Here is a 21933-nt window from a genome sequence, read left to right on the forward strand (position 1 = left end):
GGACAGGGAGCAGAGGCAGGAGCAGGTGGGGGTGTTCAACCTGAGGAAGACTCAGGAAAGGCAAGGCTTGGAAACTATCACTGTCAGCTGTCAGTGAGGCACAGACTTGTTACTGAGCTAGTACCAAGGAATGTAAGGGCAGATTCTGGCCCAATACAAGGAATAACTTAAGACATTTCCCCACACTTAATGGTATTTTATTTTTTTCCAATTACATATAAACATAGTTTTCCACATTCGCTTTTATAAAATTGTGAGTTCCAATTTTTTCTCCTATGTTCTCTTCCCTCCCCTCTCCCCAAGATGGCAAGAAATCCGACACAGGCTATACACATACAATCATGTTAAACATTTATTTCCACATTAGTCGTGTTGTGAAAGAAGAATCAGAACAAAAGGGAAAAAACCATGAGAAAGAAAAGAAAAAGAGAAAATAGTCTGCTTTGAGCTGCACTCAGACTCCATAGGTCTTTCTCTGGATGTGGTTAGCATTGTCCATCATGAGTCTATTGGAATTGTCTTGTATTATTGTATTGCTGAGAAGAAACTAAGTCTAGCAAAGTTGATCCTTGAACAATGTTGCTGTTACTGTGTACCATGTTCTCCTGGTTCTGTTCACTTCACTCAGCATCAGTTCATACAAGTCTTTCCTGGTTTTTCCGAAATCTACCTGCTCATCATTTCTTATAGCACAATAAAATTCCATTATATTCATATGCCACAACTTGTTCAACCATTCCCCAGCAGATGGACATCCCCTCAGTTTCCAATTTTTGCCACCACAAAAAGAGCTGCTATAAATATTTTTGTACATGTGTGTCATTTTCCCTTTTTAATGATCTCTTTGGGTTACAGACCTAGCAGTGGTATTGCTGGATCAAAGGGTCTGCACAGTTTGATAGCCCTTTGGGTATGGTTCCAAACTGCTTTCCAGAATAGTTGGATGAGTTTACACCTCCACAAACAATTCATTATTGTTCCATTTTCCCACATGTTCTCCAACATTTATCATTTAAGGAAGAACTTTCTAAATCCACTTGTCTAGTAATTAAATTGGTCGCCTTTGAGGGTGGTGCTTTCCCCATCACTGGAAATAGTCAAGTAGGGATTGAATTGTTGAGGATGGTATAGCAGCGGGCTTACCTGTACTTCAGGGAAGGCATGGATTAAACTCTGCAGCAGGACCCTCTGAGGCTCAGTCCTAGGGCCTCCTCCTCTGTCCCAGTCCTGCTGAAAGAACTGGCATTATCTGTGAGCGCCCGCATTCTGAGTCCCTCCTGCTCTCCCTCTAAGGGCCCCTCACTGTGTATCTCTTGGGCTCGGCATGCAGTAGGTGCTTCGTACGTGCTCGTGGGTGGGCTGCGACTGAGGAGGGGTGTGCCCTTTTAGGAAGGTGGTGTGTGAGTGTGGCTACACACGGGAGCAGCATCTGGAGGAGGCCACCAAGCCCCAAGTGTTCCAGGGCAGAGAATGGGACCTGAAGAGGCATGTCCAGGAGATGCCCACAGACGCCTTTGGCGACATTGTCTTCACAGGCTTGGGACAGAAGGTGGGAAAGGTTGGTTCTCTGTGACTTTGTTATTCCATAATTGGGATGTCTGAATGTACTTGTCTGGTAGGTGAGGCCATTGAAGCCCAAAGGGGATGGGGAAGGGAGTACACATTTATTAAGCACCACACTTGTAGGGCTCTGTACTGAGTGTTTTGCAATCGTGGTCTCATTTGATCCTCACAACAACCCTGCAAGGTAGATGCGATCCCCATTTTACAGATGAAGAAACAGGCAGACAGAGGCCAAAGTGACTTGTCCAGGGTCACACAGCTAGGAGGCAGAATTCAAGTTCAGGTCTTCCTGACTCCAAACCTAGCACTCTATCCACTGGCCACCAGCTGCCTCTTGCCAAAGGAGTGCCCACCTCTCCATGCCAGGGCACCAACTCTTTTCCCCCTACCCCCTACAGAGGAAGAAAATGGGAAGATGCTTTGGGTGTCCCTTCATAGTGGCTGAACAGCCCTCCATCCCGGAGTTTTCAGCTCAGGTTAGCCCACACTACCTGAAGACATGTCACAGGCTAGACTTTGTATTGGTCACTGTAAAGGACACAGTGATGGATAGAACACAGACTCCAGGAGGACAAAGGCTTTTGTGTTTGTATCCTAGGGCTTTGCATACAGTAGATAATTAATAAATGTTGGTTTAATTGAAAAAAAAAACTTGATTTCTACCCTTAAGGGGCTTATAATGTAATTGAGGTAGGTTGGCATTTTTTTGTTGTGGGAGAAGGGGTAGCCCAGACTCTGGCCCAGACCCCAGTTCTCAGAGTTCCCTTCAAGGGAAGGACCTACATTCCCCAAGGGGGGGGCTCTGCCTCTTCTTTCCTAAAAGAGTAGTGCCCCCTTTGGGATTCCAGGGAGTTGTTCTTTCCTGAGAGCTTAAGAAAGGAAGGAATGTTAATGGAAGGTTAGGCTGGTCTAACTCCCTTACAGGTGTAGAGGATAATAATTATTCAAAAAACAGGCATTTATTAAGCACCTGCTATGAGCTAGGCACTGTCCCAGGTGCTGGAGATATACAGACAAAAGGGAAATCATCCCTGCCCTCAAAGAGCTTTTGTGATCTAGCCAGGGAAAACAAGATAGGTATGTGCAAAACTGATATCAGACACATTTTTGGAAGGGAGGAAGGTCACTAGCAGCTACAGAGACCAGGAAAACCTCCACAGAGAAGGTGACAGTTGAACAAATCTCAAGATTCTGAGAAGTAGTAGTAAGCAGGGAGGGCATTCCAGGTGGTTGGGACAGCCAATGCAAAGGTGCAGAGACAGGAGATGGAGGTTGTGGGTGAGAAATGGTAAATAAGTAGATTAGGCTGATAGTAAAGTGCTTGGAGGGGAGGACAGTGGAAAGGAAGGTGGGTGGGAAGGGCTTTGAATGCCACACACTGGCTTTGGATTTGATCGGGAAGGTGGTAGGGAGCCACTGAGACTTATTGGGAGGAGTCTGAAGAGCCAGATCACCTGGTACCTCCTTACCTTGTTTCTTCACCATCCCTTGTGACAAATCCTGGGGGCCTTTCCTGACAGAAACAGATCCATGCAGAGTTTGCAGGGCCTTTATTTCCTTCTTGGTTCTGTGTGTTTTGACCCATCTGCAGTACGTACGTGTGTCTCAGGACACTCCACCTGGCGTGATCTACCACCTCATGACACAGCACTGGGGGCTCGATGTTCCCAACCTCCTGATCTCCGTCACTGGAGGAGCAAAAAACTTCAACATGAAAGTCAGACTGAAGAGCATCTTCAGAAGGGGCTTGGTCAAGGTGGCACAGACAACAGGTAGGTGAGCTGGTGGGCAGGAGCTAGGACCTTCCACCCACCTGCTACCACTCCATCACCCTTCTGCATTCATCTACCCAACTGTCCATCCACCCACCCGTTCATGCACCTACACATCCATTCGGGCACCCATGTACCCATCCTACCACCCCTCCACCCATCCATTCATGTACCTATCCACCCACCCACCCAAGCAGTCTGCCTCCTGAAGCTATCACCTCTGCCTCAGGAGGTGGGCAGCCTTTTCATCACGAGTCCCCTGCCGAGTTGGTCATTGTGCTGATCCAACTCTTTGGAGGCCTTTTATCAGTTGTGAGGTGAACCTTCTTGGCATCAAGCAGAGTCTGACTGAGCAGGGATGTTCTACAAGTGCTGTGAATGTGCATTTTCTTGGCATAGTTTATGGCTATAGCCAGATTACAGCTAGGGGGCACCACAGGTACAGAGTTCTGGACTTGGGAGTCAAAAAGACCTGAGTTTGAATCCTGCCTCAGATACTTACTGGCTGTGTGACCCTGGGCAAGTCATTTGACTTCTTTGGGCTTCAATTTCCTCCTCTGTAAAAGGAGGGGCTTGGATTTGACAACCGCCAAGGCCCCTCCTGGTGCCAAATATATGTTGCTAAGAGAGGCCAGGGTGGTGGCTCCAGATCAGGAATACAGGCTACACTGTCAGGTTGGCCTTAGAAAGTTGACCCTGAGGCTGCAAAGTCCCGCAGGGTTAAAAATGAAAGGAATCAGGAAACACTTTTTGGGATGATGGTGATTATTTCTTCCTTGGGATTGGGAAAGGCTTCTTGTAGGAGGTAGGATTTTAGTTGGGACAAAATGGAAGCCATGGAGGTCAGTGATCAGAGCTGAGGAGGGAGAATGTTCCAGGCGTGGGGGATGACATCTAGAGAGAATGCCCAGAGCAGAAAAATGGAAGGTCTTGTTCATGGTACAGCAAGGAGATCAGGATCATAGGATTGAAGAGTTTGTGGTAGGGACTAAAGTGTAAGAAGACTGGAAAGAGAGGAGGGGGCTGGGAATGAGGGCTTTGAAGGATAAACAGATAATTTTGTATTTGCTTCCAGGGATAATGGGGAGGCACCGGAGATTACTGAGTAGAGGGTGACATGATTGAACCTGCACTTTAGGAAAATCACTTAAGTGGCTGAGTGAGGAAAGACTGGAGTTGGGAAGGCCTTGAAGCAGGCTATGAGGGCCTGCACCAGGGTGGGGGCAGGATCAGAGGGGAGAAGGGGGAGTATTGGAGAGATGTTACAAAGGTGACACCATAAGAGATGCTGCAGAGGCGAAATTGACAAGAGATGCTCTGGAGGAGAAATTGACAAGAGATGGAGCAGAGGTGAAATAAACAAGAGATATAGCAGAGGTGACATCACAAGAGATGCTGCAGAGGCGAAATTGACAAGAGATGCTCTGGAGGAGAAATAGACAAGAGATGGAGCAGAGGTGAAATCAACAGGCCTTGGCACCATATTGGATCTGGGTGATGAGAGATAGTGAGGAGTCCAAGGTGACTCCAAGATTGGGAGCCTGAGGGACTGGGAGGAGGGTGTTGGCCTCTACAGTAGTTGGGAAGGGGTGTGTGTATGTGTTGGGGGGGAATGGTTTAAGGAAAAAGATAAGTTCTGTTTTGGACATGACAAGTCTGAGATATCTACTGGACATCCAGTTAGAGATGTCTTCCCAGTCTCCCATGGCATGAAAAATAACACATACGATATGGGACTGAGGGGTCATGGTCAGAAGGAGCCTGTGCTTTCATCTGGAATGAGGCCCAGAATTTCCAAGAAGACATGTAGTGACACTCCAGTGGCCCGATGGGTTCAGTGTTCTTTGAAGGACAAGGTAGGGCCCTGTGGGTGCTTTGAGATTCCTGCCCATCTATATACCCTTTCTCCCCAGGGGCCTGGATCATAACTGGGGGCTCACATACAGGGGTGATGAAGCAGGTGGGGGAGGCTGTGCGAGACTTTAGTCTGAGCAGCAGCTACAAGGAAGGGGAAGTCATCACCATTGGAATCGCCACCTGGGGTACTGTGCACAACCGGGAGAGTTTGATCTATCCCACGGTGAGTTGAACATGTGGGTGACCAGAACAAAAGAGCCTGCATCTCTGTGGGAGGGAGGGGAAGAGGCAGAGAGAGAAGAGGGAGGGGAGGGGAGAGAGGAGGGGAGAAGAGGAAAAGGGAGAGAGAGAGGGGGAGAGAAGGAGATTTGTAAGTTTTCATGGGACGCATCCCAAGCACCCACTTTCATGAAGGTTAGTCAGTCCATCAATCAATGAACAAGTGTGTATTAAATGCTTATGGGTGCCTGCCTGTTGGGTCACTGTTGGGTCATAAACTTCAAATGGGGATAAGTGCAGGTAGGTAGGCAGCTCGAGGGTGCGACCAGACCTGGAATCAGGAGCACCAGCGTTCCAAAGCGGCCCCAGAATTTCCTCATGGTGTGATCCTGGGCAAACCACTTCTGTAGGCCTCAGTTTCCTCAATTGGGGAGTAATAAAATTGGGCATAATAACAGCACCTACGTCAAGGATCAAATAAAGTAATCATTGTAAAGCATTTAGCCTGGTGCCTGGCACATAGTAGGCACTATATAAATTATCCTTATTATTACAAGCCAATGGCCAACCAGTCAACAAGCATTTAGTAAGCACCTACTGTGCTGGGTCCCGGGGATACAAAGGCAAAAATGAGCCAGACCCTGCCCTCAGGGAGGTTCTGTTCTATCTAGGGAATAACATACACTTCTTAATATATTCTTTTTTTTTTTTAAAGCAATCGGGGTTAAGAAACTTGCTCAAGGTTACATGGCCAGGTGTTTCTGGGTGGGTGCTAAGTGTCTGAGCCCAGATTCGATCCCCAGGTCATCCCGACACTGGGGCCAGTGCTCTTACTCGCTGTGCTGCCTGACCGCCCCAATAACATACACTTCTAAGGAAAGGTAGAATCTAAGCCCAATTAACATGAGGGCATTTGTCTTGGGACTGGAAGCAGGTGCTGGAGGGGGGGGGGGGTCAGGAAATGCCTCAGGAGTGGTAGCCAACCTGGTTTGGTGTTCCTGGCCTTATCCAGGCCAGCCCTCCATGATGACACGGCATCTGACTTCATGTTTGGTTCTCTAGCTGCCAAATTCGGCCAGGTGTTTGTCCTCTCTTGGCCTCATTTGGACTAGTTGGCCTCTGAAGTCCCTTCCAGCCCTCGGTCAATGATTTTGGGACCCCAGGGCCCCAAACGCTCCCTTGCTATCCTTAGGGAGGCTTCCCAGCTGAGTATATCTTGGATGAGGAGAGCCAAGGAAATCTTTCCTGTCTGGATAACAACCACTCCCACTTTATCCTTGTGGATGATGGGACCCACGGCAGATATGGTGTGGAGATTCTCCTGAGGACCAAGCTGGAGAAATTCATCTCAGAGCAGACAAAAGAGAAAGGAGGTAACAGGTGCAGGGAGTAAAGGGAGGTGTCTGGAAGGAGAGAGAGAGTTGTGTGGGTGTATATTTGTGTATCCCTTCTTCTTGTGAGAAGAGCCCCAACTAGTGCGTCACCACCTAAAAAGGAAGCTTTTGAACTAATAGATATGGATGCCCATGGCAACCTCCTCTCATTACCTCTTCTTGTCCATCTTTTTGAGATGGCCATGTTGCCTATAACAGGCCCCAAACTGGAGGTGACATGATGATTAGAAATAAATATATTTGTTTCTCAACTGGACTCTCCCTAGGTCTGAGCTTTCATTTGACCTAACCTGTGCTTGTCCACAGGGGTGGCCATCAAGATTCCAATTGTCTGTGTGGTCTTGGAGGGAGGGCCTGGCACACTGGATGTAAGTATAGACCAGGGGCCACAGGGGCTGGGGGATGGCTTTCTAAGGAAGGACAAGAAAGAAGCATTAGGGGAGAAGAAAATCACCCTTGAACCAGGTAGCAGGGAAAGTGCTATGAAAAGTGAATTGGTTGCTTTGTCATGCAAAAGTGTGGCATAGGGGCAGAGAGCTGGCTGTGGAGCCAGGAATACCTGGTTTGAGTCCTGACTCTGTGGGACTCTAGACAATTCACCTAACTGCAGAGTTCTAGACAACTCGCTAAGGGTTAGAAAGCTGCAGTGAAGGGTGTCAACCTCCATCAGTAGAGGACTTTCCTCACCTGGGGGTCCCCTAAACTAATGAGATCACAGGTCCAGCCCCTGTCCCTATCAATTCATGACTTGTAAAGCTCCCCCCAGGGAGCCCTTCTGGGCTGTGCTCTCCCCACCCCTCCGCACCTCAGGCTTCCCCAAAGCCCCTCTGCACACTTCAGAGGTTCATTGCCCTCTCATCTGTGCTCCAGACCATCTTCAATGCCATGACCAATGGCACACCCTGTGTGATCGTGGAGGGCTCGGGTCGTGTGGCTGACGTCATCGCTCAGGTGGCAAACCTGCCCATCTCAGAAATCACCATCTCCCTCATCCAGAAGAAACTGAGCTTGCTTTTCCATGAGACTTTTGAGACATTTACTGAGAGCAAGATTGTGGAGTGGACCAAGAAGGTGAGACAGGGGTGGGAATGAGAGCTTTGGGAGAGAAGGACAGCATAAGGTAAGACCATGCCCAGGTCACACTGATGCACTGTGAAAGGGGGCACGCTTATCAGGAGATGCCAGGTGGGCACAGAACACACTGGAAGGCAGGGTCAGGAGGGCCTCTGGAGGGGTACCAGGCCCAGGTCAGTTCATATCCTGGCACTGAGCTGCTGTTTTAGCGTCCAGCAAGCAAGACTTCATGAGATGCCTACTGTGTGCCAGGACATACTGAGTGCTAGGAGTGCACAGAAAGCAGAGAGAAGATACCTGCCCTTGAGAAAATTACCCTCTCTGGGCATCTCCCCAATCCCAGCAGGGCTGGGTCAGCACAGCCAGAGAGAAGCTGGGCAGCTGACTCCTCAGCACAATCCAGGACAGGAGATGTCCCAGAAAGTCATACATCCCCTTCCCATTCTGGCTGTGTAGACACTGGGACCTTGAAGATCTATCTTTTCCTCTTCTGAGTGATGGTCACTGGACATGACTTCAGTCATCCAGCTGACTGACCCAACCTTCCACCCAGTCCTTCTGTGACATCCTTGACCAGTAGTTGTCCAAGCGAACAAATCCAGTGACGGGGAGTTCACTACCTCTCAGGCCCATTCTGTTTGTTACACTGAGCAACAGAAGGCTTCCCTTTGGCTTGCAATCATGGGGCTCAGGAGGACTGGGGTTTTAGAAGGTGACCTTAATGACCAGAAGGTTGGGTGGACATGGGACACCAACCAAGGAAAGGCACAAGGTCTCCGCAGAAGGAAGGGGACAGATGTGTCCCAGGGGACCCCTGCGTCAACACTATTGTCTTAAGCATCATGGGAGCAAGTTAATGGGAAAATGAGTTTGCATTTCTCATGTAGATGCCAACTGATGGAGATGGCCTGAAGGGAGTGCACGTTTGTGTGTGCACGTGCGTGCGTGTGTGTGTGTGTGCGCGGTGTATGTATGTGAGTGTGCATGTGTGAGTGTGTGTAATGTGTGTGTGCTATGTGCTGGCATGTGTGGTGTGTCCACACAGGTGAAGTGTGTGCATGTATGTTTGTGTGTACACAAGTGTGTGTGCACACATGCTTGTATGAATGGAATGTGTGTGCAGGTATGGTGTGTGGTGTGGGAGGGAGAGAAGGCAGATCTTCATTTGAAAATAAATTTTAAAACTAAAATGAATAAAAGGAAAATAGTGCTGGGATGTTCAGTGGACTGTTATAGAGGATGAACTTAGAGCCATGAATGATTTGGGGCCATGGAACCTCCTGGAATCTTCTGTCCAGTCAGAGAGGGCCTATGATCTGTAGGGGCAGACACCACCCACTCTGGAGGGTTCCACTTTACCAAAATTGGGCTCGCTCTTGGTCAGCAAAATAGTGGGACCCTAGCCACAGGACTGACTGTTGGCTCCATATAGCAGGGGTGAGCCCCAAGGCTTGGGGTGAATTTGTGACAAACAGACTCGGGGGGGGGTCCCCTCAAACCCACATTGTGGCAGAGGCCTTCCCTTGAGTTCAGGGAATGGTGCCTGCTTAGATAAGCATGGGGTATGGCTTTGTTGGCTGGGCTCAGACATTCCGGGGTGATTTTTTGCAGATCCAAGACATTGTGCGGAAGAGACAACTGCTGACCATCTACCGTGAAGGCAAAAACGGCCAGCAGGATGTGGATGTAGCCATCCTCCAGGCACTGCTAAAGGGTGAGCATCTTGGCAAGGGGTTCTCATGGAGGGTGCTGACTGCTAATGCCTGCTTCATTCCTGCTCATGTGAATGGATGGATGGATGGATGGATGGAGGGATGGATGGATGAAGAAAGGAACAAAAAAGCACCGAATGCTCACTATGTACCACGTACTACATTAGATACTAAAGATATAAAGACAAAAAGCAGGGCCTTTTGGGTCCACAAGGAGCTTACATTCTAATGGGGGAGAGAGGCTGCGGTTCAGCCTCACCATTCCATCTGCATGACCTCACCCTCTCTGCTTAAGAGCAAAAATGAAAGAGGGAAGGAGGGGTAGTAAGCTAAGCAAATAAACTATAATGTATTCACCTGAGCCAATGATGGGATTGGATTCAGGACCAATGCACCACCCTTGGGTTCTGCTGGGGCAGACGAGGAAGCCAGAGACCCTGGACTTCAGATGCTCTGAGCCCCAGCCGAAGCCTTCCCTTCTCTGCTCCCTTCCTCCTTCAGCCTCAAGGAACCATGACCATGTGGGCCACGAGAACTGGGACCATCAACTGAAGTTGGCCGTGGCTTGGAACCGGGTGGATATTGCTCGAAGTGAGATTTTCACAGATGAGCGCCAGTGGAAGGTGGGTTCCTCAAGGCACGGTGGTGATTATATTAAGTGGTCTGGTCATCTCACTGGCGGTCAGGCTCTTGACTTTTGCAGGACTCTGATGGAAGATACTGCTGGGTGCTTTGTGGACAGTTCTAGACAACTGGCACCCTAGAAAATGCTGACCAGGTGATGGGCTCCAGCCCATGGACCCTCTGAGGACCCTCTGAGGCCTTAGAGTCACTGCAGGAATCCATGGGCATGCCAGGCCTTTCCTCATGGCCAGCAGTTCCATGGGAACAATAAGCAAGCCCAGACACTCCTGCCTGAATCAGCAATCACTGTTTAGCAAATCCATGGAGAGGCAATGTGCAGAATGAAATATGCCACCCCTCAAAAGCAGCCTCAGGCCATTGTCACGCATGTTGTCCCCCAGGCGCACAAAGGCCCTGCTGTCAGTAAAGGAGGGACTGTGGCATTTTCTGGCATCAAAGAGGGTCCTCCTCCTATACCAGAGTTGGGGCCAGGGAGCTTGCAAGGCGCTCCCCTCAAATGCTGAATCATGGCATGGCCGTGTCTATGGAGCATGTTCTCTGTGCTCTCTGGAAGAGTAGGTATCAGTTCACGCTTGTAACAGCCACAGGGGAGAAATAGAAACTCTTGGGAAACCCACAGGGGGCCCCTAGAAGCTGCCAGAAGTTCGTCCAGCTAAATTGTTCATCTAGGTGACCCCAAATGGGTGAATGGGACATGACTTTAGTCTTGCTCTGGTCATTTCCATGATTGACCTTGGTTTGCTCTTTATGCAGCCCTCAGATCTGCACCCAATGATGGCCGCTGCCCTCATCACCAACAAGCCTGAGTTTGTGAAGCTCTTCCTGGAGAACGGGGTCCGCCTCAAGGAATTTGTCACCTGGGACACGCTGATTTACCTCTATGAGAACCTGGCACCTTCCAGCCTGTTCCACAGCAAGCTGCAGAAGGTGCTAATGGAGGAGATGGAGCGTTCTGCCTACTCCTCCCTGCCCAAGATCCAGATGCACCACGTGTCCCAGGTGCTCAGGGAGCTGCTCGGAGACTTCACGCAACCTCTGTATCCCAAGCCCAAACACAGCGAGCGGCCCCGGCTGTCCCTGGCAGTGCCACACATCAAGCTCAATGTACGTGCTGCCTTTTCTCACCCTGCTCTCTTCCACCTGACCCCCATGTTCATTCCCCATATGGGTGGTTCCTTAGCTCTGTCCAAGGTTCTTCCTCACCTTCTTATTCCCACCAGACTGCAATGTTCATTCCCCATATGAGTGGCTTCCTATGTCTGCCCAAATTGCCACATTGCCCTTGCTTATCTTTTCATTGCTGTGCTGTGTAGCATTTCTTCAATGCCTTGGATAATACATGACTCCAAAAGAGTGAGGGATAGCTAACATATTGGATGACTGAGTCAGGATCAAAAAGGAATCTGACAGACTGGAGCAATGTGCTAAATTGAACAAGATCCAATTCAGTAGGAGTACATGTAAAGTCTGCCCTTGGGCACAAAAAAATCAATGCCACAAGGAGAAGATGGCTAGACGACAGAGGCACTGAAAAGGATCTGGGGATCTGAGTTGGTGGTAATGTAAACTCAGCTTGGGTAATCAGGGGTTGGAGTACCAAAGGCTGGAGGGCAGGAAAGAATTATCATGAGAGCTGTTGCTTCAGAAGGTGATGAGCTCTCTTTCCTTGGAGGTCTTCAAACAGGTCGGACAGCCATTTGAGGGGTTTTTTAGAGTGGGGGTTAATTTCAGTCCATCAGTCAATCAATCAACAAGCATTTATTAAGCAGCTGCTCTCAGCAAGACCCTGTGCTAGTCCCTGGGGTACAAGGAAAATGAACAAACCAATCTTTGCCCACAAGGAGTTTCCATTCCCAGGTGGCTGGCAACAAGGACTTGGTGCATGGGTTGGACTGATGGTTCCTGAGGTCCTTTCCCATTATGACTTTCTGTGGTTCTCAGATCTTGGGAGCCAAATGAAGAGACTGATTTATAGTCAATGGAAAGAGAATCCCCCTTGGCCAACCCACCTCTGCTAGTCTTTGCCCTGCATTTCAGGAACTCTAGAGTCCATTTGACCTGGCGCATAGCTACTCTTCCAAGAACAGAGAATCCTACAGTAGATTCAGAGTAAATCATTCTCCAGAAAAAAGACTCATTAATTTAAAATTTTAGAATCCTGAAATCACAGACTCATAACCAGCTGGGGCTTCAGCAGGTGTCTGGATCAGTCCATCCCCAAAGGAATCCCCTTGAAAATATCTCCTACAGGGGCGGCCAGGTGGCTCAGAGAGTAAGAGCACCGGACCCAGTGTTGGGATGACCTGGGGATCGAATCTGGGCTCAGATACTTAGCACCACATGCAGAAATAACTGGCCGTGTAACCTTGAGCAAGTTACTTAACCCCAATTGCTTAAAAAAAAAAAAAAGAAAATATCTCCTATGAGTGGTCACCCAGACACTGCTTGGGCAGTTGGAGTCCCCAGGCCAGTACAATCCAAAGGTATTTCTCTTCCAGACCCTTTTCAGTTTCTCTGAGGGGCCTGACCCAAAGGTACTTGAGAAAGCCCCAAATTCTCTTTTCTGTCTCTCACTGTAATGCAGGTGGCCCAGAAAACTTTCTAAGGGCAGAAGTTTTTATTTATTATAAAGATCTGGCTTCAAGTGGTTGAAAGTCAATTTTAGAAGGATGTGTTTCCCAAGTGGCTTTGGGCAGACCCTTCCCCCCACCTTTGACTCTTGGTTCCCTCCTTTGTAAAGTCAGAGGTATCTGTGATCCTATGGTCTTTGAAGCAGAATAGGTAAATTCTGTGTTCCTTTGTCTTAGTCTAGAAGCATAGGTTCCCCACACCTTGGGGGGCACTGGAATGATTCAGAGGGGCTGTAGTAGCCTCAGGTGCAATTGAGGGGTGTTGAATGAAAAAAGAGGGCTGTGGGAGCATAAGGAAAGAAAAGAAGACAAGAAAAATTTGAAAAACCTTTCATATATGTTTAATCTGTTGTGTGAGTTAAAGTCATAGTGATTACATTTTTTCCAAACAAATACCCAAAATGCAAGTTATAACCGGTCAGTGGTCAAGTCAGCTGATAGGTCTTAACAAGCAAGCACTGGCAGGGGAGCACATTGCACATGGTCAGAAAGTCCAGTGTGCATTGGCAGGAATACGTAAGTGTAATGACTTGTTTACAAGAGGATAGTTACCTGGTGCAATATTGCATCACCAAAATTTCAATACAGGAAAAGACCCACAAATTTACAATAAATTATTAAATTTAAGATGTACCATTTAAAAAAATATGGTGTTTTGAAATGACACAACTTTTCAAAAGAATCATTAAAGGCTAAAAAGAAAGTAGATTTCCTTGGGTTGGGCACTGAACCCTTTTTCTTTTTTGGAAAGGGGATGGTAGGCCAAATAAGTTTGAGAACTGGTCTAAAGCAAACTGGCATATCATTCATTCGTTCATTCACTCATTCATTCATTCATTCATTCATCCTCAGTACTGGGCACTGGGGGGGGGGAGGTTGACAAAGATAGACAGTCATGTATATCTTAGTGTTGTTCATACTGATCTTGAGGCCTCATGCATGGTTGGTGTGATAAGTGCCTACCTCGTACCATGAGTGCACCCTCCCCTCATCTTGGTGATGCTTTGATATTTCAATTCCTTCCTCTGCTCAGAGCTGGTTTCCTCTGGTGGGGTTCTAATTGTGATGTGCTCGCCAGGTGCAAGGAGTGAGCCTCCGGTCCCTCTACAAGCGTTCTCCAGGCCGTGTTACTTTCACCATGGATCCTGTCCGAGATCTGCTGATTTGGGCCATTGTCCAGAACCGCAAAGAACTGGCAGAGATCATTTGGGCCCAGGTACCCAGTCTATAAGACATTCCTTTTGTGGGGTGTTTAAGGGGCACTTCCGCAGGCCATCGGTATTATCCAAGGCCAATGTCCAGTGGCCTGGGCTGCATGGAGGAAGATGGATGAGGTCCTGGGGAGTCCTGGTTTGGTGGGGTATGGGACTCACCCTTGTCAATAGTGCAAGATTATCTGTGGATGGACTAAGAATGTAGCTAGGAGTGGACAGTCTTCAAAGGGGCTTGTGCCAAGGTGTCCAAACCTTCCTTTCTGCTGGGTCAGTGAGTGACAGAGAAGCATAGCAGTGCTGAGGAGGCATGGATTTTCTAGAGGTGCAGGGATTGGGAGTGGGGACCTTGGCTCTCGCATTGCAGGGGGAGCAGAGAAAGGGAAATGAGGCTGGTCTCCTGATTATTCCCCTAAGCAAGTCTTCAGCTCTTTCTCTCATTAGGTAACCAGCAAATCTACTACCAGTTGTAGGGAGTGCAATGGGGTACAGCCTACACCCCACCAGGCCAGGCAGTCCCAACCCCCAGCAGGGGCTTTTAGGTGCAAAGAGAAGGAGTAGTTCAATGGTTATGCACAAGACTGACCTCCACATCAGATCTGGCTACAATGCTGGGCCCACACATCTCTCCACTGTGGCCATGTTTTTAGGCCCTTGAAGGAACATGATGCCTATCTACTTGGCAGTGAAGATGGCATTGCAAATGCCGAGTAAATACTGGTCACACTATTCCCTAGTGAAGGTCAAGAGGGGAGCTTGGAGCCCACCTTCCCTTAGCAGTAGTTTCGGCTGGCCTGGTAGGGGGCAGCAATGGATCTCAGCCACTTCTGGTGCCTCAGCCCCCAGAAGGGACCTCCCTGCAGCAGCCTCATGGGAGGCCACCATGAAGAACAGCTAGGATATATTCCCAAGTGACAGGTCTGCCTGGAGCTTGCCACGTGGTGGGCTTGGCGACGTCAGACCTCCCCTCTGATGTCTTTAGAGCCAGGACTGCATCGCTGCGGCCTTGGCCTGCAGCAAGATCCTGAAGGAGCTGTCCAAGGAGGAAGGCGACACTGACAGCTCTGAGGAGATGCTCACCCTTGCTGAGGAATATGAGCACAGAGCCATCGGTGAGTCGGCTTCTGGGCTGAGGCGGGGCTTCCAGGGGCCGATACCTCCTCCCATCCCAGCATGGCCACCGGTGCCTGCCTGGCAGGTGTGTGGCAGGAGGAGATGGAGCTCAGGGCAGTAGCTGACATGTGCTCCCTGTCCTTGGACCTTTTAGGGGTCTTCACCGAGTGCTATCGGAAGGATGAGGAGAGAGCCCAGAAGCTCCTCATCCGAGTGTCTGAGGCCTGGGGGAAGACGACCTGTCTGCAGCTGGCTCTGGAGGCCAAAGACATGAAGTTTGTGTCCCATGGGGGCATCCAGGTTAGCCTTCCTGGAGGAAGTGTGTGTGCATGTGTGTGCACATGTGTGTGCGTGTGTGCATGTGTGTGCAGTGTGTGCTGTGTGCATTGTGTGTGCATGTGTGTGCATGTGTGTTCATTGTGTGTGCATTGTGTGTGAGTGTGTGCATGTTCGTGCGTGTGCGTGTGTGTGCGTGTGCATGTGTGTGCGCGTGTGTGCATGTGTGTGCATTGTGTGTGCATGTGTGCGCATGTGTATGCATGTGTGTGCATTTGCGTGCATTGTGTGTGTGCGTTTGTGCGTGCGTGTGTGTGCACGTGTGTGCATGTGTGTGCGTGTGTGTGCGCATGTGTGTGTGCATGTGTGTGTAGGGGAAGGGTCTTCCTCCAAAGGACTGGACAGTTCTATTTCCTAACTGCTCGTGGGCGTCCATCCATCAGCGCATCAGCCCCTTCTCCCTGGACAGGCATGGACCTGGGGTGGGGAATGTTCATGCCTCGTCCTAACTCACACATACAGAGGGCAGCTTTTCTCATGGCAGTTCTTTGGGGCAGGTAGTGCAGGAAGGTTCTTTGCTCTGAGTTCAGAGAACAGTATCTTGCCCAAGGCTGTGCAGTAGGTAAGGGCAGAAGCTGTCACCACTTAGCTCTGGGTCTAGGCTGCAGGGCATCAGACACCAGCTCTGTGTGCCACTCCACACATTCATCACGGTCTTGGAGGAGACAACATTAGCAAGCCATAGCTTTGTGGGGTGTGCCCCAAGGCAGGTGTTGAGGGAACAGGTAGCTCATTTGCAGGTGTGCATGGCTGGAGGCAGGATGGCAGAAGGTCAGGTCAGTTGTCACCTCAGCAGTGGAGGAGGTGAATGGGAAGGCTCCTGAGAGGTTGAGGCTCTGAGCTGGGCCTTTAGGGGTCAGGAAGGGTTGACATCTTCCCTTTAATGTCGGTTACTTTGGGCAAGGCATGCCCCTATTTTCTGTCAAACAAAAAGTTTGGACAGGATGGACTGAGGCCCTTTTTCCAGCTCTAAATCCTTCTGACCCTCTGACTCAACAGCATTAAAGTCCCTTCAGCACCAGATTCTCAGAATCTTTTCTGCCCCAATTCACAGAGGGTTCAAGTCCTCTGATCCAACCCGGAGCCAGTCTAACTGGGGAGTTAGACTCCAGAAAGAGTGGCCTAAGATCAATAGCCCCAGGCCCTTTCCCAGGGAGAGGGTAGGCTAAACTGCCTGGCCTCAGGAGCCCATGCCTGGCTGAGAGCTCCCTGGAGGCTGGGCCGGGTCCTGCCCATCCCCCTGCACCTCGTTTCCCCCTCCCCCTTGTGCCTGACCAGGAGGTTTCCCAGGGAAGGAGGAAGAGACATGGGGAGCTCTGTCAGACTCAAGGCAGCTGTCAGCGTTAGCTAGCCACCTCCTCGCTGGCTTCATCATCCCGGGTGTTGTGTTTTCGCATGTGTAGGCATGAATGTGCACGTGCACATCCTGGCCCCAGAGGGGCCTTGCCTGCTCTGCCCAACGCCACCCCTCTCTCCCTTTCTCTCCCCAGGCCTTTCTGACCAAAGTCTGGTGGGGGCAGCTCTGTGTGGACAACGGCCTCTGGCGGGTGATCCTGTGCATGCTGGCATTCCCTCTTCTCTACACGGGCATCATCTCCTTCAGGTGCCAGTGTAGGCTTCCTGCACTCTGGCGGGTTTGTTCCATTTTTTAAGAAGCCAGGACTTTAAAGAAGAAGTCTGGTAACAGGCCATCTTGACAGACACCTCAGTGCCTCCCACCTGACCTTTGGCAGCTCTCTCTCCAAACACTGGTCTGATTCCATCTTGTTCCATTGGGTTAGAACAGTCAAGCTAGAAGGGGCCTTAGTGGTCATCTGGGCCAGTAATTTCATTATACAGAGAAGAAGCCAAGGCACAAAGAACAGAAGGCATAGACCTGAGACTCGGGGTCCCTGGTGTCCAGCACTTTTGCTGCCTCACCTGCCTGAAACCAGAGCACACCATACACCTATCCCCTCCCCCTCCAGTGCCTGCCCCCATTGCCCGGCATGGACACCAGCACTGCTGCCCTCCAAATAGCTGTGGGATCACCAGGGAGAGTGGTCCTCCTCCAGCACAGATCAGGGGGCCCACCACTGGTGGGGTAGGGTGGGGTGGGGGTCTTAGAGAGGTGGTATGTCTGGAAACTGGATTACCATATCAGGTGAAGACTCTTTGCTTGGCTAGTCCTCAGACGACAGACCTTGCCCACACATTGGGGGCACTTCTAGAACTCATGCTCAGCTGGTATGGCCTTTGAGAACTCCAGGTCAGCCCTGCACTGAGATGATGCTTCTGGGGAGGAGTAGAGGACATGAAGACGTGTAAAGGAAACAGAAACCCCTGACTCATGGAAATTGTTTCTTAGGATTCAAGGGAATGTTAGATGTCATTAAGACCAACACCTCTGTGAGCATCTGTAATATCACAACATTGGGCCACATAATCAGAGAGAGGCATCGAAGCTCTTCTCATCTCATCAACTTGAGGGCTGAGCCCAGGTTGGAAAAGCAGGCAGGTCAGAGTTTCCACCCTCTCAGCAGTGGGATCAGGCCACGAGTGGCCACTGTGCTTCCATGCTGCGTGAGACAGGGAAACCTAGTGTGCAAAGCAGACACATTCTGCATCTGGGGGAGAATCAGCCCTTCTTCAGCAGGCACTTTTCTCAATAGTATTTCATAATAGTGAGATCAAACTTTCTCTCACATCACCCTTTCATCTACATGCCCTGGGTTAGAGATAGGAAGTGGCATGCTGAAGACACCTGCTGAGCTTAGGAGGCCCCAGACTGACCCAGGTAGTGTGGGGTGGGTATCTGCAGTCACCTGGACAGAGGAATAGCTTGTTGTAAGGTGTGCTCAGGTGTCCTAGCTGTACATCTCTCCGTGTTTCAGCCGTGATCTTCACCAAGACACTCTTCAAAGCTCACAGGCACCATGATCATCAAAGGACATACAGGGAATGGTTTGCACTTAATTTTCTCAGCCTCCTTAGGCTCATGCTCATTGTGAAAGCAGCCAGGAGACTAGCATGTTCACCCCTTTTCTGTGGTTAGGAAACTTATGGCCATAGAATGTTGGAGTTGGGAGGCTCGTGGGATTATCTGGTTCAAATCCTTCCTTTTACAGACATGGAAACAAAAGCCCAGGGAGATTAAGTGACTTGTCACCATCACATAGATGAACAGCCTAGCCTGGAATTCTAGACTTCTAACGCGCAATTCAGTAGAGCAGAGATCATCGGGATCTTAAAGGCTGGCTGGTCTACCCACAAAATTTTTCTTTGCTTACATTTCTGCTGTTGCAACAGGGTTTGCAAATCAAATAATCTGCTCATATTTTGATTTTTTTCTTCAAAAACAATGCTTCAAATGCATCTGTTTTACTGAATTGATCATCTTTTTTCAGTGATGATTAGGCTCAGGTTTTAAAATTATGTCATTTTGGGCTGCATCTTGTGCTCCTTGGCTTTTATTCCATTTTCTTCTGAGGTTTTGGGTGTCTTGTGGTATTCGAATTTTCTTTTGTTTATATCGGAAGGTTTTCCCCTTCCGATGTATTCTTTGTCATTGAAATTGTTTAATTTAGCCACTGTGTGAGTTAAAAAAGAACTTTTTTCCCTTGAAGCCTCAATTGGTGCTTTGTTCTGTATCCAGAAGTTCTGGGTTATTCTGTTACATTATTTCTTGTACTGAGGTTTTTTGACTCCTGTGTTCTAAGAGGACAAGGGTTGTTACATTATCTCCACACATCTTCGAGATCAGTGTATTTTGTGGGCATAGAAAGATCTCATTTTCTTTTAATGTTATTGCTTTTTGCTTCTCTTCTTTCAGATTGTTCTTTACTTCAATATATTTTATTACTATTGTTCTCTGTTTTGCTTCTTTGGAGGCACTTGCCACAGCGGATTCAATTTTTCTATTCTCCTAATTATTGCTGTTGTGCAGACCATTTGTTCTTACCTAAGGTTCATTTCTTCTCTCAAGTTTAGGACTAAGGTTGATTGATTCAAGAGACAATTGAGTTGTCTCGAGCTATTTTGGAACATCCTGTTAAGATCCAAGGCTTTCTTGGGATGCATAGGGTTCCATGTTTCATCAATTGTTGAAGCAATTTCTTTTTTTCATTATTGAATTTATTTATTACTTTTAGTTTACAACATTCAGTTCCACAATCCCTTGAGTTTTAAATTTTCTGCTCCTTCCTCTCTTCCCCCCCATCATGGCGGCATGCAATCAAATATAGGATCTACAAATACCTTCATATTAAACATTAGTCATGTTGTAAAGAACGATTATAACCAATGGAATGAACACTGGAAAAGAGGAAACAAAACAAGAAAAAGAAAGACAACAAGTAGTTTGCTTCACTCTGCATTCAGACTCCGCATCTCTTTCTCTGGGTGTGGATATCTGCGTCCATCATGAGTCTTCTGGAGTTGTCTTATAACCTTACATTGCTGAGAGGAGCCCAGTCTATCAAAGTTAGTTGTCACATAGTGTGTCTATAATTGCATACAAATTTCTCCTGGTTCTGCTCTTCTCACTCAGCATCAGTTTGTATAACGAAGACCGCCTGCTCCTCATTTCTTATAGCACATTAGTATTCCATTACATTCATATACCACAACTTGTTCATCCATTCCCCAATTGATGGGTATCCCCTTGATTTCCAATTCTTTGCCACCACAAAAAGAGTTGCTATAAATATTTTTCTACATACTGGTCCTCCTCCTGCTTCTCTGATCTCTTTGGCATACAGCCCTAGAAGGGGTATTGCTGGGTCAAAGGGTATGCACTTATTTATAAGCCTTTGGGCATAGTTCCAGATTGCTCTCCAGAATGGTTGGATCAGTTCACAACTCCACCAACAATGCATTAGTCTTCCAATTTTTCCACATCCTCTCCAACATTTATCATTTCCCTGTTTTGCCATCTTAGCCAATCTGACCAGTGAGATGTGGTACCTCAGAGTTGTTTTGATGTGCGTTTCTCTAATCAATAGTGATTTATAGGATTTTTTTCATATGCTTATAGAAACCTCTAATTTTATCCTCTGAAAACTGCCTGTTACTGTCCTTTGACCACTTATCAGTTGGGGAATGACTTGTATTCTTATAGATTTGACTCAATTCTCTGTATGTTTTAGAAATGAGGCCTTTATCAGAGACACCAGTTGTAAAAATTCTTTCCCAGTTTTTCACTTCCCTCTTAATCTTGGTTACATTGGCTTTATTTGTACAGAAACTTTTCAATTTAATGTAATCAAAATTATCCATTTTATATTTTATAATGCCCTCTAACTCTTGTTTGGTCATAAAATCTTCCCTTCTCCATAAATCTGACAGGTAAACTATTCCTTGCTCTCCCAGATTGCTTATAGTATCAGCCTTCATACCTAGATCATGTACCCATTTAGACTTGATTTTGGTATATGGCGTTAGATATTGGTCTATTCCCAGTTTCTGCCATACTATATTCCAGTTTTCCCAGAAGTTTTTGTCAAATACTGGGTTCTTATCCCAAAATCTGGGATCTTTGGGTTTATCAAACAATAGATTACTATAGTCATTGACTGCTGAGTCTCATGTACCCGATCTATTCCATTGATCCACCACTCTATTCCTCAGTCAGTAGCAAGTAGTTTTGATGACTGCTGCTTTATAGCACAGAATAAAATCTGGTATGGCTAGGACACTTTCCCTAGCATTTCTTTTCATTAATTCCCTTGATATTCTGGACCTTTTGTTCTTCCAAATGAATTTTGCTACTATTTTTTCTAGTTCTATAAAGTAATTTTTGGTAGTTTGATTGATATGGCACTAAATTTGTAATTTAATTTAGGTAAAATTGTCATTTTTATTATATTGCTAGATCCAACCATGAGCAACTGATGTTTTTCCAATGAGTTAGATCTGACTTTATTTGTGTGAAAAGTGTTTTGTAGTTGTGTTCACATAGGTCTTGGGTTTGTTTTGGCAGGAAGATTCCCAAATATTGTATAATGTCTACAGTAACTTTAAAAGGGATTTCTCTTTCTATCTCTTGCTGTTGGATTTTGTTAGAAATATCTAGGAATGCTGAGAATTTATGTGGGTTTATTTTATATCCTGCAACTTTGCCAAATTCATTTATTGTCTTAAGTAGTTTTTTTTACTTGATTCTCTAAGCATATCATCGTGTCATCTGCAAAGAGTGATAGCTCAGTCTCTCCTTTGCCTAATTTGATTCTTTCAATTTCTTTTCTTCTCTTACTACCAATTTCCTTTTTTACAATCATCATTTAGAGATATTTGCAATCTTTTAGCTGTCTGGACACTCATCTTTCCTTCTGACTTTAGATTTTTCCCTGTTGATCTATCTACATGTGCTCTAGGGTTTTGACTGGGTTTTATTTCCCTTAAAATCTCTGGTGGTTTTAGTCTTTTCC

General features: G+C 47.7%; 1 protein-coding gene across 1 annotated transcript in view; it reads left to right on the top strand.

Moving 5' to 3' along the window:
• TRPM2 (transient receptor potential cation channel subfamily M member 2) overlaps positions 1 to 21933 on the top strand; it is a 43320-nt gene that overhangs the window by 1334 nt on the left and 20053 nt on the right. The window contains exons 3-15 of the mRNA XM_069100285.1: positions 1390 to 1558; positions 3155 to 3335; positions 5249 to 5415; positions 6604 to 6784; positions 7112 to 7173; positions 7676 to 7876; positions 9491 to 9593; positions 10093 to 10214; positions 10990 to 11340; positions 13945 to 14082; positions 15060 to 15189; positions 15345 to 15490; positions 17017 to 17129. Coding sequence (XP_068956386.1) covers positions 1390 to 1558; positions 3155 to 3335; positions 5249 to 5415; positions 6604 to 6784; positions 7112 to 7173; positions 7676 to 7876; positions 9491 to 9593; positions 10093 to 10214; positions 10990 to 11340; positions 13945 to 14082; positions 15060 to 15189; positions 15345 to 15490; positions 17017 to 17129 — 2064 coding nt within the window. The remainder of the gene's footprint in view (positions 1 to 1389; positions 1559 to 3154; positions 3336 to 5248; positions 5416 to 6603; positions 6785 to 7111; positions 7174 to 7675; positions 7877 to 9490; positions 9594 to 10092; positions 10215 to 10989; positions 11341 to 13944; positions 14083 to 15059; positions 15190 to 15344; positions 15491 to 17016; positions 17130 to 21933) is intronic.

This window comes from Petaurus breviceps, unplaced genomic scaffold (assembly GCF_028583685.1).
Source record: "Petaurus breviceps papuanus isolate PSGF00001 unplaced genomic scaffold, PetGlider_PUasm1.0 387, whole genome shotgun sequence".
Classification (NCBI taxonomy): Eukaryota; Metazoa; Chordata; class Mammalia; order Diprotodontia; family Petauridae; genus Petaurus; species Petaurus breviceps.